Here is an 18,077-nt window from a genome sequence, read left to right on the forward strand (position 1 = left end):
CGGGTCCCGCTGAACAGGTGGAACACCAGGGGAAACAGCGGGCAGGTGGCCGGCTACTGCTTGGAGCTGGTCAGGTAAAACACGCCGGCCCGGTGCGCGCCAGGGAGCGGGATAGCAGTCAGTGCGGTGGCGTTTCACAGAGAGCGTGGCTATTAGCCAATCAGCATTACATACTATGCGTTCGAATACAAGCCTTAATACACTCTATGGACAAAAGTATTGGGACACCTGGCCATTACACCAACAGCGACATTTATGACATTGCATTCTAAATACATAGACAGCTTCCACTCTTCCACTCATCTGGGAAGACTTTCCACAAGATTTAGCAGAGTTTCTGTAGGAATTTCTGCCCCTTCATCCAGTAGAGTGTTTGTGAGGTCAGGCGCTCGTGTTGGACGAGAATGTCTGTGTATTTAGAATGCGATGTCAAAGTCCCTGTTGGTGTAATGGTCTGGTGTCCCGATACTTTTCCTGTGAGGGGTGGTGTATCAGGTGCTGTGAGGGTCCCGGCTGGGTCATGGTAGCCATGCTAGGTGCCTCACGGCACTCCCCTCGCCACAAACCTGCAGGAAGGCATAGAGTGCTGGATTCACAATGGCAGAAGGTGGCTCGCGGCAGGAGAGTAGAGTATGTGAGTGTGTGTACTATAGTGTCAGAGTTAGTGTGTATGTATAGTGTCAGTATGTCTATTGTATTGTAGTGCCGGATTCAGTGTGTATGTGTGCGTAGTGTTGTTGTGTAATTTTGTGTATGTATAGTGTTATACACGTGCACGCACATGCACTGGCTAAGAGTGTGAATTTTCTTTTCTTGAATAGAATGTATGTGTATTCTCAGATCCTTGAAGTCCATCAGTCAAAGTTCTGTTTTGGCCCCGTTTCCTTTGCCAGCACTCTTTGGTATCCGGATCCGCCTGTCTCACTTTCCTTCCCTGATGTCGTCCTTTTCCATGAGATCAGAGCATTTGGAGCTCAATTGCAGAAGATAATGTGTTAATGAATGAAACATTTTATTCTTTTATTTATAGCCCTGCCTGTTAACCCACCTCTTGTTATACTCTACCGCGTAAATGGTCCCTGTACGGGAATCTATGTTGTGAGCTATTCTATACCTAAATGTACCCACACAGCTAGTGAACTAATATCGTCAGGAGTTCACGGCTTTATCCGGATGACAGGGCTAAACACGTATGATTGAATGGAGACAGGATCAGCAGGTGACAGGACAGGAAAGCATGAAAGAGAAAATATACGGGAAACAAAAAGCCACAAAAGGTGAAATATTGAAAGCATGTCGGGGCAGAAAGTGAATGCATGTGGATGGAACTGATGGTAAGTTAACTATGATATAGCTACATAATTAAAACTGATTAACACCTTTATTTTACATACGCAGGAAACGTGACTATGAAGGATTTCTGTGCACGTTGTTGTTGCCACCAGAATCACAAAGTTCTGTTTTTGCTCTCCGGGCATTTAACGTGGAACTGTCCCAGGTAAGTGTTCTGTCACATGCATCTGATGGTGTGTGTATTACATATTCTTCTTCATCAGACAGAATATACATTAAAAGCAAAATGGGGAACATTTTTCTACGGTATATCTAAAACTCACAAAATAAAAGTTTAGTTCATACATATATATTTATAAAAGAAAAGCATCCCAGATTAATACAACCTTTTCGAGAGGAACTGGAATGGCCAAAGCAAATAAAAAGATTGAATTGCCACATTAAATGCTTCTGTATGAGTTATACTGGACCACTTAAACCAGGAGCACACATCCCAAGTCAAGCTGCGATACCCAGAATACTCTGCCAGTCTTATTATATATAAGTTGTGAATTGTTGATGCGCCATAAAGCACCTCTTAAAGATACGTCCTGAGTTTACCTGGGAAGGGATGGCAGTGACTGAAAGAAGCAGAATGAGGGCCCGGCACGAATACCTCCCTGCATTAAGAAATGCTTGTCACATAGGAGCGTAGTGTAACGGCCACCAGACAGTGCTGCAGAACAAGAAACATCTACAGTCCATGGTGAGTTCTTCTATTCCATGTGTGCACGCTTTATTGCCCAGCTGCAAATATTAAGCAGAGAAAAAAAATCACAGAATATACAAGTCGGAAATGTTTAACTTATGGGGAAGATGCTGTAGCAAATGTCCTGCTAAATGTAGATCTCTTAAAATAATGTTTGTTTTCTGTAATGTACAACTTTGGCTTTCGTTCATAATGAACCTTTTCCCATCCCGGTGGAAGGTGAAAGACTCGGTATCTCAGCGGGATCTCGGTGTGATGAGGATGCAGTTTTGGAGGGATGCTGTCGATGAGATATACAGTGGCAATCCTCCACACCACCCTGTGGCTGCTGAACTATCTAAGGTACTTTACTGAAATATAAGAATAATAATACTTTTCAAAGATAATAATTGCTTTAAGAGAACTGAATGGTTTCATACTCCGTGTTCTGCTTGCATGCTTTTGCTGTGATATTAATTTGTTTTTTTGAGCTTGCATTATAAAGTTATGGCACTCCAAAATATGGCAATACAGACTTTCCTGATTTGGTACTATAAAGAATCCTAAAGCCGCTAAACGGTCAAAAACTGGATATTCAAGAAGATTTATGCAATCCAACTGCTTGGTAAATGCAAGGTATAATTACACAGCAACCGGAAAGGGGATTATTGGTTAAATCATGGCCTGGCCTGAGTAGACCAGACACACATTTGCCTCAGGGAAAGTTAGATAGTCTATACAAGTTATAACCAAGATAAGAGGGGTGTACCGCCTTACCAGGCAAGTGGATAGATAGTTCATCCCCTATCCTCTCCGTAATCCCTTGGTTTAGTGAATACATGTCTACGATGTGTTTTTTGTTATGGATATAGCTATATGGTATATGGGATTGAGTCCACCCAACAGCTGTATGCTGCTCTTACATGGACTTGAATAGAGGCATTGGCCTTAGATTGTGGCATAAAAAGGAAATCTGGAATTTGACAGAAGATTTGAACTATTCAGCCTGTCTAGTCCTCCATTTCTTCCTGATGTAAACGCTCGGGTATGGAGGATAAGGGTGCGACAGTTTCGGGAGTAATGGTGAAAATCTGTACTGTCGCATACGTTAGAGAATGAGAGCTATTAACACCTTACTATTTTTTTGAAACAGTAAATTGTGGCTTCGCTCATCTTTCAGGCTGTACAGAAGCACAAGCTGACTAAAAGATGGCTTGCGAGGATTATCGATGAGAGAGTAAGTATTGGATCTCCAGGTTCTGCTTCTTAATTTAGATTTGGCAAGTATTTAAAAGACATGCTTTGCTTTTTTAACTCTTTCAGCCTCTTAGGCTCATGCTATAGACCAGAGACTGTAGATGATTAATGTGATGTCAGCCAAATGTTTGACAGAGCATGGAACTGAAGTCTATAGGTGGCTGGCCAGAAGCTAGCCGTCACTTGGTGTCCCGAGGTTGAGATACGCATGGAACATTTTAGACTTTTATTGTCTTCACCCAAGAGCGACTTGTACACAAAAGCAGGAGAACATTTGTTTACCAAACTGATTATTTTGTTAAGTTGTTACTTACAACTCCGCAAATACACAAACGCGATGCACGACAAGCAAAAGATTTCCAATGAATACAGGCATAGAAATTAGGTATTCAAATGGTTACTTTTAGTAGTGGGACAGAATTGTTTTTGCTTTTCCCATGTCAATTTAAAAATAGTGGGTTTTATAATGTACTGTATGTGCCCATCATGAAAATGACATTGAATCGTGCACAGGATAAAAATTACCAGAAAACTAATGGGGGGGGGTTCACAATATGTATAGTTTGGAGGAAAGGAGAGAGAGAGAGAGGGGATAAAACAAAGCACAGGAGGGAAGTTTGAAACGAGGAGAAATGTTAGAACAGTCGACACATTTATTTTCTTTCTCGTAAAATTGATCACGCTACGGTGTCTGTCGCCACACGCGTATTGGACGCTCACCCTGGCATCCCGTGGTGTCACATACAAAGTAACCAATAAACTTTATTTCTGCAGGGTCCACCTGGCGTGACCAAGAATATGTATGATTATAATACGCATTTTATATGTTATAGACTGAGATATAATGAAAAGGAGGCGTGGGTAAATAAATAGTAATGCTGCCACCTGCTGGTGATTATGCGTCAATGTAATTCGATCCTGTAAGAACGATCTTATGGAGAAATGACTTCTGTTCTTTGTTTACTGCGGAGTGTAGCTGCATCTTAACTGGTCTGTTCACAGACATTTGCTTCCAGATGGAACAGGTTTGGCCCTGGCTGATAATGCGAGCTGTAGCTTCATCAAAAGCTTTGAAAGGAAAATGTGCATTGATAATTCTCAGTCTTCTTGATAGCTGTCTCTGTGTTCTAGGCAACTCTCAAACCCATCTGTGCAGTTCATGTGCTTTCAGGCCGGAGTTCTCTCATATACAGATGTTAATACAATTTGGGGCAAGAGCAAACAAATTAAGATGCCTAGGAACAGAGTATGTAGAATTATACAAAGCAAGGCATAAGTGAATTTATAAGAATCCCAGATTCATTTGTTTCCCATGGAGTAACTTGCCAAACAGATGCCTTTATGTGCCATGAACATAAAAAAAGGGAGAAAAGCCCCTGATTTTCTTTATATACACAATGAAGATGTGTGGGGACTTCAGTATATTTATATTTTCTTAATATTTACATTTTTTTTATTACCAAAGCAGAACTTGCCGTTATTTTGAACCCTTCCCCCATACTCTTTTAACCGCTTCTCTTTATATCCCTGATTGTGATTCACAACCTTCGAATGTATTATTGTGGCCTCCTTTGATAGGAAAAGAATCTGAATGACCGTGCATATCGCAGCCTCACAGAGCTCGAAACCTACGCAGAGAACACCCAAAGCTCCTTGCTCTATCTCACTTTGGAAACTCTCGGTGAGTAAATCCATGTTTGTATAATCTGCTGCCCGTAACACCTTTTGATCTCGCATACATTGACTTAATTACAGGGGTGCGTTTATAAACCTTATGTTGGCTTTGTGTGCTGACCTTAAGCCCCCTTTTGTGGGTTATTCTGTGCTGTTGGGTTGCTTCCCCTGAAACACGGTTGCTCATTTATTTATTTTAAGGTTTATATTTCTCTATATTATATTAATCAAACCTTGTGTTTAGGGTACTAATGCTTACGACAAAATAAAAAATGATTGTGTGTCAAAGGTAAGAGTAATTTAGTTATTTCCAGTATTTGCGTAGGTCAATCTTCCATAGATGCATTCAGTTATTCAGCATAATATACATAAATTATCCTAAATTGTTTTAAAAATGAGAAAAACCATCACATTTTCCAGGAATGTCCATCGTGCTTAGTAGTCAAGCTCAAGTCTGTTTTTGATGAGCTGGTCCACATCACCACATTCAGCAAAGTCGCAGATCTCACAGATCTACTGAATCACACCTGTCACTTGATCACTTTTGTTCTTAGGACCCCCTTTGGATATGGAGGTTCCAGAACCGTTTATAATGCTCTGTGTATGCTGATACGGTTTTTAGTTACTTGTTTTGTTCACATGCTAATCATGCGTTCTTTTCTTTTCCCGTTACTCAGGCGTGAAAGATATTCATGCGGATCACGCAGCCAGTCACATTGGAAAGGCTCAGGGAATTATTACCTGCTTGAGAGCCGTACCTTATCATGGTAGCAGACGGCAGGTATTCCTTCCTGTTGACATATGCATGCTGGTAAGTGTGTCGGGGGGCATTCATAAACTCCAGCCCCCCCCCTTTAAAGGTTTTTAACACATAGCAGGGAATAAATATAGAATCCTGACTTCTCTTAACACTTAATAGTAAAAGAGACCCCCGTCGTAATTTATTATTTTTATGTCCAAAATGGTTTCTCTTTGGATTACTTTAATGGAGTAGTGCATTGGACGTTTGCTCAATCATTTTGTTCTTTTCTATAGTTTGTTTCCATGGCAACGTGTTGGTATGTAATTTGAAATTTGTGAATGGCTTTAATAATAGCTACTTTGTGTTCATTACTTTATACCCTTTTAGCTTTTACCTTCCTTCAGTAGGCCAACATTTTTTTTATTTTTTTATTTTTTTTTTTATGAGCAGCGAAGGCCATACACTACAGCAAAGTCCTTCTGGTTTAAGCTAATACATTGTAATTACCGATGCAGAAGGAAGCAGTCTTGCTACTCTAAAAGATCACCCGGTGATTATTGCATACCGTTCTACAGTGCATTACCTGTAGTTATATGCTGTACATTGATCTATGATGGGAGGTTCATGATGGATATGGAGGTTCATTGATCTATGATGGGAGGTTCATGATGAATATGGAGGTTCATTGATCTATGATGGGAGGTTCATGATGAATATGGAGGTTCATTGATCTATGATGGGAGGTTCATGATGAATATGGAGGTTCATTGATCTATGATGGGAGGTTCATGATGAATATGGAGGTTCATTGATCTATGATGGGAGGTTCATGATGGATATGGAGGTTCACCAGTATTTTAGTAGCTCTTCACAGCATAACTAAATGTTAAAGTTCACAGATTCACAGATCCCGGTTTAGTTCTCGGCAAGCATTGTTTCAATGAAAACGTGTTTACCTCTCTTCTGCCGGGCAGCCGTTAAAGCTGCACGTCCACACTCTCCTAGTACGTTCTCATCCAGAGGTGGGGATCGGAATTAACAACCACTATGACCTTTCTTTGCCAGTCGCGTGCATCTGAATAAGTGGGGCTCAGGTTCCCCGCAGGCAGAATCCGTATGAATGGTAGGAACTGTTTTAATTGTGATTATTTTGTGTCCGCCGTTATGCTGTGAGGAGCCATTTATAGGTTACAGCCCCAGGCTCTTAGTTTTTGATGAACTATTGTTGTGCCTCCCTGAATCTTTTCGTATTGAGTTGTGGCATTCTGGTTACCACCTGCCCCGTGGATTACGTGTTTTTATCCATTTGTTTAATCTTGCCCATAAAGATGCTGTTTCACTTAGAAACACTTTAGTTGCGCTCTCTGGGATATCACGAAAATAAACAGTCTTTCAATCACATAAAAAACAGAAGCCTTTCAGACGCTTTTATGGACTCTGTGGGCAACGTACAGTGCCTGCTTTTGTGTCAATTGAGTGTTTCCTGACAAATTATGAATGAGAGAGAATTTTATATGATTAAAGAGTTATTTCTGTGAGGATGTAGGGATTCAATGGTACGAGCAACGATGTTAAAACCACAGTATAACGCGTCTAGTGCAGCGTTATGAATATCCCTTGGTCTCTGATCTTGTGGGCCATTTCTCATGTATTTTAAGTCAGCTTTCAATTCATTTACTGCAGTGGAACATTATTATTATTATTATTATTAACTATTATTATTCCAATACTTTAACCAGCATACATTTGATAAAGAACACAGTACAGAGCCAAGTTGCTTTTCTGCAAACTTAGTTTAGAGGGTTTTAATTATTTTTGATCCTCTCTCCTCTCCCTCATTTCTTTTTCCTGTGTTGCTGTCAAAATGTTTCTTATAAGCACATATAGAGATATACACATATAGTCTATGTTTAAACTAAGACTTTATCAGAATGATTCATGTGATGTACTTATTCTTTATCTTTCTGTTAAAGTAAAACTATTTTTGTTCCAAATTGCGTGCTTACCTCTAAAAGTTTTATACCAATGTTTTCCCTCCCCATGTTGAGATAGGAAGGTATGGAATTTTTTTTTTCCTTTTACCCATGGATGCCTTTGTTTTCTTAAAAAAAAAACCATCTATCTATATCTGAAGCAGTTCAATAATTAATACCCTCATGAAAAAAAAACAGTGCACTTGGTAATAAAAACTTGACGGCTGATCACTCCCATCTGTTTCTTGAATGCCATAATGACACAGAGACTAAACCTGCTTCTTATCTCCCATACATACAGAACATTATATATACGCTATGCTTTCATACGAGTGCCAAATGGAAAAGCATGAACGCATTCAGAGATAAACATGCACAATTTCTTACTTAAGAGCAGGTAGAGTTTGATAAGAACCAGCATTTTCAAGGGCATTTATTACTATTTATTTTAGTTTAAATTCCCTTTGACAAGAAACTATAATTTAACAGCACATTTCAGATTTGTTTTTGCTTCAACTGTAAATCAGTGTTTGCATTTTACCGATACGGATGAATTCATTGACTTCTGTAATCTTATCACTTTGAAAACATATGACAGATGGAGCGTTGGTTCTTCGAAGTCGTAATGGTAGATTTCTGGAAACTCCTTTGTGTGTGTGTGATATATATAAAATGTATGGACAAAAGTATTGGGACACCTGACCGTTACACCAACAGGGACTTTGACATTGCATTCTAAATAGACATTAATATGTAGTTGGTCTCCCTTTGGTGCTATAACAGCTTCTACTCTTCTGGGAAGGCTTTCCACAAGAGTTTCTGTGGGAATTTTTGCGCATTCAACCAGTAGAGCATTTGTGAGGTCGGGCACTGATGTTGGACGAGAAGGTCTGACTCGGAATCTCCGTTCCATTTCATCCCAAAGATGTTGAGGTCAGGACTCTGTGTTGCCCGTCAAGTTCTTCCACACCAAACTCATCCAACCATTTCTTTATGGACCTGGCTCTGTGCGCGAGGGCACAGTCATGCTGGAATAGAAAAGGGTCAAACTGTCCCCATAAAGTTGGAAGTGTAACATTGTCCAAATTGTCTTGGTATACTCAAATACTTGTGTGTCATTAAATTCCCAAAGGACTGATGCCAGAATATGTCATCTAATCTTGGCCTTTGAAGGCATTCCAACATCAAGCCTTCCTCATAAGAATGCTAAGGCCTACGAAAACCACTGTTGGACCTTAATGGGTTAACACATTAGAGAGAACAGGGATCCATAAAGCGAACTGTGTAAATGGCCAATAAATGTGATGGCTTTTCTAGGTGCAGAGAACGGTCCCACCAGGGCTGTCCCGCAGTAGGTACTGATTGACTGCTGCTAAGAGCTTCAGCCTGTAGGAGGGATATAGTCCTTTTACTATTCTGAAAATACTTAATCTCACCGAGTATGGAGGACAGGCACAAGAGCCACAATCTACCCAAGGAGACAATGACATGTGTTGCATTATTTCTATTCTGTCTATAGTCGGGTAATAATCACGCATTCACTGGAGCTTTCTGTCTGTGATATTAAAGTACACAGTGCGGGTCAGTAGCAGAACTAGTAAATATTACATATTACAATCCGAAGCATGAACAATAAACGTAATCATATAGCAAGAAAAAAACCCTAAAAAGAAATGAAAAAATTGTGTTCACTTGGGACACTGACCTCTCAGATTAACGATGAAATTGAGTTTTCTGTCATTAACTTGACTAATTCGGTCTCTGGTTTTTTTCTTTATTATTATTTACCGCAATAATGAATATTTAATGGGAAAATAATGAATCTGTCCTTGTATAACTTTAGTAACATAGTTCATAAGGTTGAAAAAAGACCAAAGTCCATCAAGTTCAACCTGTATACATATTGTGTCCCTACTGTGTTGATCCAGAGGAAGGCAAAAAAACCCTTATGAAGCAGATGCCAATTGCCCCATACCAGGGGGAAAATTCCTTCCCGACTCCAAATATGGCAATCAGAATAAATCCCTGGATCAACGTTCTGTCCCTATTAATCTAATATCCATAACTTGTAATATTATTGCTTTCAAGAAACACGTCCAGGCTCCTTTTGAACTCTTTTATTGAGTTTACCATTACCACTTCCTCTGGCAGAGAGTTCCATAATCTCACCGCTCTTACTGTAAAGAACCCCCGTCTGTGCTGATGTAGAAACCTTCTTTCCTCCAACCGTAGAGGATGTCCCCTTGTTATAGATACAGTCCTGGGTATAAATAGGTCCTGGGAGTGATCTCTGTACTGTCCCCTTATATATTTATACATAGTTATTAAATCCCCCCTAAGCCGTCTTTTTTCCAAACTAAATAACCCTAATTAGTAGTACTATATTTAGTAGTATATGTGAACTGGCCTTTATTTGTTTGTGGGGCTTATCCAATCACCCAAGCTTCGTTAGTGCTATTTAATAAGGGTTAGAAAAAAATAGGATAAACTATTGAAGAGAGAAACTTCATTTTTATATAATAAGATGTGCAGTTCTCGGAAAATCATTCCCTTCAACTTCAGAATCGGTTGTAATCTGAAGTCATGAATCACCCTGAAATGACTAATTATTCCCCAAAGGAAAGTTCCAGCTGCTTAAAAAAAAAAAAACAGATGTGCCTTTTTTAAAATTATTTCCATTCTCTAGTTCAGACCTGGGCAAAGCACGGCCCGCGGGCCACATCCGGCCCGCTGAATAGCTCGGACCGGCCCGCAAAGAGTGTCCTGGTGACTCACCAATGAGTCCGGTGTCCCCCCCCCGCCCCGGTCACTTACCTTAAACTCCTGTGTTGGAAGCGTTTGTCTCGGGTGCCAGCGCTTTACGCTGGGCGCCGGCATATGACGTCAGACGCCGGCGATCAGCAGTGAAGCGCCGGCACCCGAGACAAACGCCTCACGCTTCCAACACAGGAGTTTAAGGTAAGTGACCGGGGCGGGGGGGGAGATCCTGAGAAGGGGGGGTTAGGGAGTTAGAGGGGAGATACTGAGAAGGGGGGGTTAGGGAGTTAGAGGGGAGATACTGAGAAGGGGGGTTAGGGAGGGAGGTCTTACTGTGTGTGTGTGTGTCTTACTGTGTTTGTGTGTGTGTGTCTTACTGTGTGTGTGTGTATCTTACTGTGTCTGTGTGTGTCTCACTGTGTCTGTGTGTCTCACTGTGTCTGTGTGTGTCTCACTGTGTCTGTGTGTGTCTCACTGTGTCTGTGTGTGTCTTACTGTGTCTGTGTGTGTCTTACTGTGTCTGTGTGTGTCTTACTGTGTCTGTGTGTGTCTCACTGTGTCTGTGTGTGTCTTACTGTGTCTGTGTGTGTCTTACTGTGTCTGTGTGTGTCTCACTGTGTCTGTGTGTGTCTTACTGTGTCTGTGTGTGTCTTACTGTGTCTGTGTGTGTCTTACTGTGTCTGTGTGTGTCTCACTGTGTCTGTGTGTGTCTTACTGTGTCTGTGTGTGTCTCACTGTGTCTGTGTGTGTCTTACTGTGTCTGTGTGTGTCTTACTGTGTCTGTGTGTGTCTCACTGTGTCTGTGTGTGTCTTACTGTGTCTGTGTGTGTCTTACTGCGTGTGTCTTACTGTGTTCATAGCTTATTCAGTTATTGTAATAAATATTTTAGCCCATTTTTTAGCTCAAAATATTTTTTCCTTTTTTTTCTCCTCTAAAATCTAGGTGCGTCTTATCAGCAGGTGCGTCTTATAGAGCGAAAAATACGGTATGCACTCCGAAGCCTTGTTCATTTTGTTCACTTCTGTGCTGTGCTAATAGTTATTCAGGCCTTACTTATTCAAGCACCTCTACCAATGACGTAGGCTTGAATAACTTTATTAAACAGCACATAAGTTAACAAAATGGACAAGGCTTCGGAGTTTGTAGTTTGTAGAGGTCTGGCCCTCTAAAACCATTCCAATTTCTCATGTGGCCCCATGGGAAAATTAATTGCCCACCCCTGCTCTAGTTAAATCAGCCCTATTTAATGCTATTCTGCTCATTGTCATAGCTACCAAAATGCTTCTGCTTTGTGATCATAGAATATGGTATTATATAGGTTAACGTATGCGGAACATTGATTTTTTTTTTTTGCTCTTCCAATAAACTTTATTTTCAGGCCTAGAAATCGCTGTTAATGCAGTGATGTGAAACCCAAGGACATCTCTTACTCATGCTAAGCTCGTTTATGGGAAAGCGCTCGCGTCTTGCCAGTTCTAGCATTGTCTGTTATTAAGGCTTTTTTCACTAGTAGACCTTCAGCTGAGAAGTTCTGTCTGTTACCCTCTGGATCGAAAGCTTCCTAACAGGGTCCTTATGTATCGGATAGAGTGTAGGAGTCAGACCACATGCAAAAAGCGTAGCGCGACATAAATTGTACATAAAGATAATGGTGCTAAAACACCATACAGCTAATACACAACCATCAAAAACATTGTTTCCAAATACTAAAAGGCTGAATAATTGTAAAGGCAAACGAATGTTACTAGTTATCAAAACTATGATAATAGCCACCGCTTCCACTCTACTTGGCTCCCTGTTGCATTAAAATAATACATTTAATTGTTTAATGTACCAGCGCATTTTAATTCCTGAACACTCACAGCATGTTAGGACAGTGTCCGCTTAGCCTTTTGACCACGTTTTATGTTATTCCATCAGTCTTGGATGTTCTCAAAGAAGATTTGGGGAGCATTAATTGGCCAATTTACTGGTTTTTGGAAACTATAATTACCTTTTTGTTCTGTCCAGATGTTTAATTAAAGCAATTTTTGCATTTACCACAAACACATTTTCAATTTCCCCGCATAATTTCCCAAAAGCATCTCGTTAATGTAGACATATGAGCGTCATCATCATTATTATTATTCTCAGAGATTGGCTACTGTAGGTGCTCTTCTAGGTCTTCGGCTGTAAAGCAGGGCCCCTGTCATCCCAGCATCATACATGACCTAGGCTATGTATGTTGGGAGTTGTGCCCAGAAGCATGCCAGCAGTTGCGTTCGCCAGATTGGGTCTTAATAGCTACCTTAACCCTTGTGATGCCTTTGTTTGTTTTTCATAGCATGGTGCTTCGCAGGAGGATTTCATTCGAGGCAGCCAGGAGAAGAATGTCAAAGATGTTATATTTGATATAGCTGGCCAAGCGCACGTCCACTTGGAACATGTAAGGTTTTTTTATGAATATTTTTCATAAAATGCTGAACTATGTATACAATATGACTCGACTGTATCATGGGAGTTGTCACCCAGTGTGAACTGGTGTATTTTCCTTCATTCTCCCTTCAACCAGGATAAAAAAAAAAAAAGAATTCTGCTTATGATGGTGGTATTACTTTCAAGGGTTCCATGTATAAAGTGGATATAGAGGCAAAATGTGATCATTGTTGGCCTTATTTGCATGCGCCTACCCAGAATCCCTTGTGGTTGTGGCAGCAGCATGAGACTTCTGAGGGAAGTCTGGTGTCTGTAGATGAGTGTTTTTAATAATACTTCTACTACCCCTTAATTTTAGGTGGAAAGGTTTCCCATCACCTTTACCCACCATAATTTATGTGAAATGAAAGCAAGCACATACATGTATGGACCATTACTGGTTCTAGTAAAGCTTAGTTTGTTTAAAGACCACTCTTCTTTTTCACAGCTTGACTATAATATGTATCCTATGCAGAAACGGAATGAAATAACATTTCACATGTGCTTTGGTCTGACGTATGTTTTGTGTAAGAATAATATATATTGTTGCGATGTTGCTATTGTCCATTGAACCGTTCTGCTCCAGCGGATTGAGATTAAAAGGTTGTTTCGTGATACAGAGATCTATAGATCGGGGCTCATCAGAAGTAGATAACGTGTTTGAACTCAAAGGCTCTTTATGTAGTTCTGGGCAGCCTGGACCTATACATTCAAGACTCTGCCACGGGAAAATCCTGTTTCTACCTTTTATCTGCCTAATTATTTGCTGTTGTCTAGAAGCAGCATGGAGATTATTCTAGAATACCAATTTGCTTAACAAGGTAACATAGTAACATAGTTCATAAGGTTGAAAAAAGACCAAAGTCCATCAAGTTCAACCTATATACATATTGTGTGCCTACTGTGTTGATCCACAGGAAGGCAAAAAACCCTTATGAAGCAGATGCCAATTGCCCCATACCAGGGGGAAAATTCCTTCCCGACTCCAAATATGGCAATCAGAATAAATCCCTGGATCAACGTTCTGTCCCTATTAATCTAATATCCATAACTTGTAATATTATTGCTTTCAAGAAACACGTCCAGGCTCCTTTTGAACTCTTTTATTGAGTTTACCATTACCACTTCCTCTGGCAGAGAGTTCCATAATCTCACCGCTCTTACTGTAAAGAACCCCCGTCTGTGCTGGTGTAGAAACCTTCTTTCCTCCAGCCGTAGAGGATGTCCCCTTGTTATAGATACAGTCCTGGGTATAAATAGGTCCTGGGAGTGATCTCTGTACTGCCCCCTTATATATTTATACATAGTTATGAAGTCCCCCCTAAGCCGTCTTTTTTCCAAAGTAAATAACCCTAATTCTGATAATCTTTCTGGGTACTGTAGTCCTCCCATTCCCCTTATTACTCTGGTTGCCCGTCTTTGAACCCTTTCCAGCTCCACTATATCTTTCTTGTACACTGGTGCCCAGTACTGTACACAGTATTCCATGTGTGGTCTGACTAGTGACTTGTACAGTAATAGAATTATTTCCTTGTCGTGGGCATCTATGCCCCTTTTGATGCACCCCATGATTTTATTTGCCTTAGCAGCAGCTGCCTGACACTGGTCGCTACAGGTAAATTTACTGTTAACTAAAACTCCTAAGTCCTTTTCCATGTCAGTCGTCCCCAGTGTTTTCCCATTTAATACATATTCCCAGCCTGGATTTTTCTTCCCCATGTGCATAACCTTACATTTATCTGTGTTGAACCTCATCTGCCACATCCCAGCCCAAGCCTCCAACCTATGCAGATCCATTTGTAACCGTGCACTGTCCTCTATTGTGTTAACCACGTTACAGAGCTTAGTATCGTCTGCAAAGATTGATACTTTACTATACAATCCCTCTACAAGGTCATTAATAAATATATTAAAAAGAATACGACCCAAAACTGACCCCTGTGGTACCCCACTAGCAACAGTTACCCACTCAGAGTATATACCATTAATAACCACCCGTCCGCACGATGCGTTTTACCTCTGCCCCCCCCCCCGACTTACCGGAGCAGACTCCCGAGTGTCTTGCCGGCACATCCGCTGAGTGCCGGCACCGGAAGTTGTATACGCGTATTGCGTAGATGTCCCCCGCCGGCCCCGCAAGACACCCGGGAGTCTGCTCCGGTAAGTCGGGGGGGGGGGGGCAGAGGAGGACAGTGGCAGCATATCTCGGGGAGGGAGGACAGTGGCAGCATATCTCGGGGGAGGGGGGGAGACAGAGTGGCAGCATGTTTTTTTGGTGCTTTTTTTAAAGAAAAAAACTTTCTTTAAAAAAGCATCAAACTTTTAGGGTGCGGCCTATATACGGGGGCGGCCTATATCCGAGCCAATACGGTAATATTACTCCTAAACAACGAACATGCCTTGTGTTCCCCAGGTGGTAGTTAAGCCCTAAAATATATACATTACATTTGAGCTTTTACCATTCAAGCAGCCAGTGTTGAGGAGCATAGCTGTGTATGGAGCCAGAAAATCATAAGGCTACCCCAGAACTATATATCTTAAACTAGCTGCAAATCTTAAGGTCTAACCTTAAAGTGTGTGCGTATATATATATATATATATAATATATTGTGACCGTGTGAACCCCAGGGAGATGATTAGCATGGCATCTGAGTACAGCTGCTATGCAGATTATACATATGGGTCCCTGGGGTGGAGCAATTGGAGAGCAGGGTGGGCCAATGCTCCATTTCCCCATTCTGTGGAAACTCCATGCCGGGTTTTCCAGGAGGCAAGAAATCTGCAGCATCCGGTCCGGGATTTCTATGAGGCCGGCGTCAGGCACAGGTGCTGGGCATTAAAAACCCCTGGAGCCTGATACTCAGGGAGACTGTTGGGGGAAGAGGAAGTTCCCTGTGCTCCCAGGGCAAGGAGAGGCCCTGAAGAAGACTATCCCTGAGCCAAGTGAGGCAATACCTGCCTGGACATTTTGTGTGCTGTCTGGGGGGAGGTTTTCCAGAGCCTGGCGTAGCTGGGTCTGGTTGGGAGGTTGAGGTAGTGGGTGATTAGGCTGGTCAGTTTAGACCAGCATTGTTCAGTTAGAGAGGGCTCCAATTGGGAGCTAGGTTTTCTTTTTATGATTTGGTTTTTGGGGTTTAAGTGGTTAAAATAAAGCGCTGTTTTGTTTAAAGCTGCTGTTCCTGACTCTGATTGCCCTAGAGGACTGTGCTTAGGACCCCTAAAAGTGACATGTATGGCCCTCATGCTATAGGGTTTGTCACAATATATATATATATATATATATATATATATATATATATATATATATATATATATATATATATATATATATATTTTGGATCATGTGAGCTGTAGTCCACAATAGGTCATCTGCATCTGTTATTTAAAACAAACATGTAAGTGTGTGTTTTGCCTTGGGCTGGTTTACAATGTACCTGTAGCGTGCACAGAAGTTCCGGGTAGAGGATATACACAGCATGCCGAAGGATTTTCACGCACCCTATGAACCCCACATGGAGTATAACTGTTTGTTTTGAAAGTTCAACCCTGACATGTTTCTTTTGCAAAAAAAACAAACAACCCCCCCTCATATCTCACCATAACGCCACATAAATACTACAAAAGGGCAATAGTGTGTATTGATGTCCCTGACTTAGTGTATCATTTAAAAAATGTGGTTTTGTGAAGCCTTCGATCTGGTGCACGATCCCCAATATTTTCATGCACTCTACACAAGGTTAACACTGAAAAATAACAGACTTGGTTTTTCTTTCTCAAACACTAAACGGCATCATGGAACTGTGTGCGCACGTTGTTACATTCATTCGCCGGTCCCTGTATTGAGAAATGTCACAAGTCTAAGAGCAGCTGGCAAAGCATTCATTCTTATCGGGGAACCATTCATTCTATTCACGCAGGCTCGTTCATTCAAGGAGAAGGTTCAAGGAGGAGCTTTCCCTGCTTTCAGCAACACTGTGAGTATTTAAATGGCACCTCATATATAATTGTAAAGATCATTTGCTGCAGGACAGCAGTTTTTCTCTCCAGCAGCTCTTGAACCTCAACAGCCAGGCAACCGTCTGTCTTCTAGTCATTGAGGGTCGCAAAACCTGCCAACATTTTAGAATATCTATAAAAAAAATGTAACCTTTTCAAGTGTTTCAGATACCATAAGCAGCCAACATTTTAGAGCCTTGTGCCCTCCCCAACATGTAGGGCTTTAGACCATACTTTACACCCACCCTTGCATCCTCATGCTCAATTATTTATTCTTTTCAAATAATGCCATAAAAAAATTAGGATGAGCACACTTTCTGATTGTGAATCTAGTGAAGAGTTTTGGTGTGGCTTCTCCAGGGGGTATCAGTGCAAAATGACTGAATTCTTATATTGCAAGCGAAAAAAAAAAAAAGTCTCTTGTGATGGAAAAAGTGACTAATACAAAGTCAAGTAAAAAAAATAGTGTATAGTCATGTGAAATACCATACTTGCACTTTACTCATATTAAATTGAATATATCCAATGCATTTATTGCTAGTCAAATAAAAAAACTTAATTTTGAAGCGTTTTAAAACATGTTCAGTACTTGGTTTTTTTCATGCTGCAGATCCGTTTCGGTTATACTGTGCTCTTTAAAACGGCCAGCACTGAATGTAAAAATAACATTACTGCTACCCCATCTAGAAATGTTTAACTTTTAAAGTCACTAGTATCCACCCACACTTTGCCGAAGACTATTCTTTCTTTGTGAACATCAGCAGACACGTGGACTATAATGTTAAAATAAGTTTAATGTTTTTTTTTTTTTCTTTTAGGTCGCTCTTGATAGTTATTTAAAAAAGCTCAGAAGCGCTGACTTCAATATTTTCCATCCAAGTCTACAGAGGAGAAACAGTTTACTACCGTTATATTTGTACGTTCGATCTTGGAGAAAAACATATTAAAATTTATTTTTTAAAATGATTTTATTTTTCACTTTTCATAGTGTATTTTGTCTTGTCTGTTTTTGTTGAATGTTTTCAGTCACATGTAGGGTATATCTTTATATTCCTTTTATATAGGTGTAGAATAAAACTTCTAAATGTTAGTATTGCTTATAAAAGCTAACTACTATTGCCTAGGAACCATTTAAAAGAGTAGCAGTAGGAGGACGAGTAGGGCGTAAATGATCTTTTACTGTATATAGTACCAACAATTCAT

General features: G+C 40.6%; 1 protein-coding gene across 2 annotated transcripts; it reads left to right on the forward strand.

The window, feature by feature from the left end:
• The first annotated feature begins 45 nt into the window (after positions 1-45).
• Positions 46-17,821, forward strand: LOC149305562 (NADH dehydrogenase (ubiquinone) complex I, assembly factor 6-like). Of its 2 annotated transcripts, XM_089477399.1 has the most exons (9): positions 46-74; positions 1,399-1,498; positions 2,261-2,383; positions 3,201-3,257; positions 4,856-4,958; positions 5,629-5,762; positions 12,748-12,849; positions 16,796-16,852; positions 17,693-17,821. In XM_089477399.1, exons 3-9 carry the CDS (start codon positions 2,297-2,299, stop codon positions 17,819-17,821), a joined length of 669 nt encoding a protein of 222 aa, XP_089333525.1. In that variant the 5' UTR covers positions 46-74; positions 1,399-1,498; positions 2,261-2,296. The 2 variants fall into 2 exon arrangements, with proteins under 2 accessions (XP_089333525.1, XP_089333526.1); XM_089477400.1 differs by lacking the exons at positions 46-74; positions 1,399-1,498; positions 16,796-16,852 and having other exon boundaries at positions 2,267-2,383.
• Positions 17,822-18,077: the final 256 nt, after the last annotated feature.

The sequence above is a fragment of the Sceloporus occidentalis genome, unplaced genomic scaffold (genome assembly GCF_023333645.1).
Source record: "Sceloporus occidentalis isolate IW3139 unplaced genomic scaffold, rSceOcc1.0.p SCAF_11, whole genome shotgun sequence".
NCBI lineage: Eukaryota > Metazoa > Chordata > Lepidosauria > Squamata > Phrynosomatidae > Sceloporus > Sceloporus occidentalis.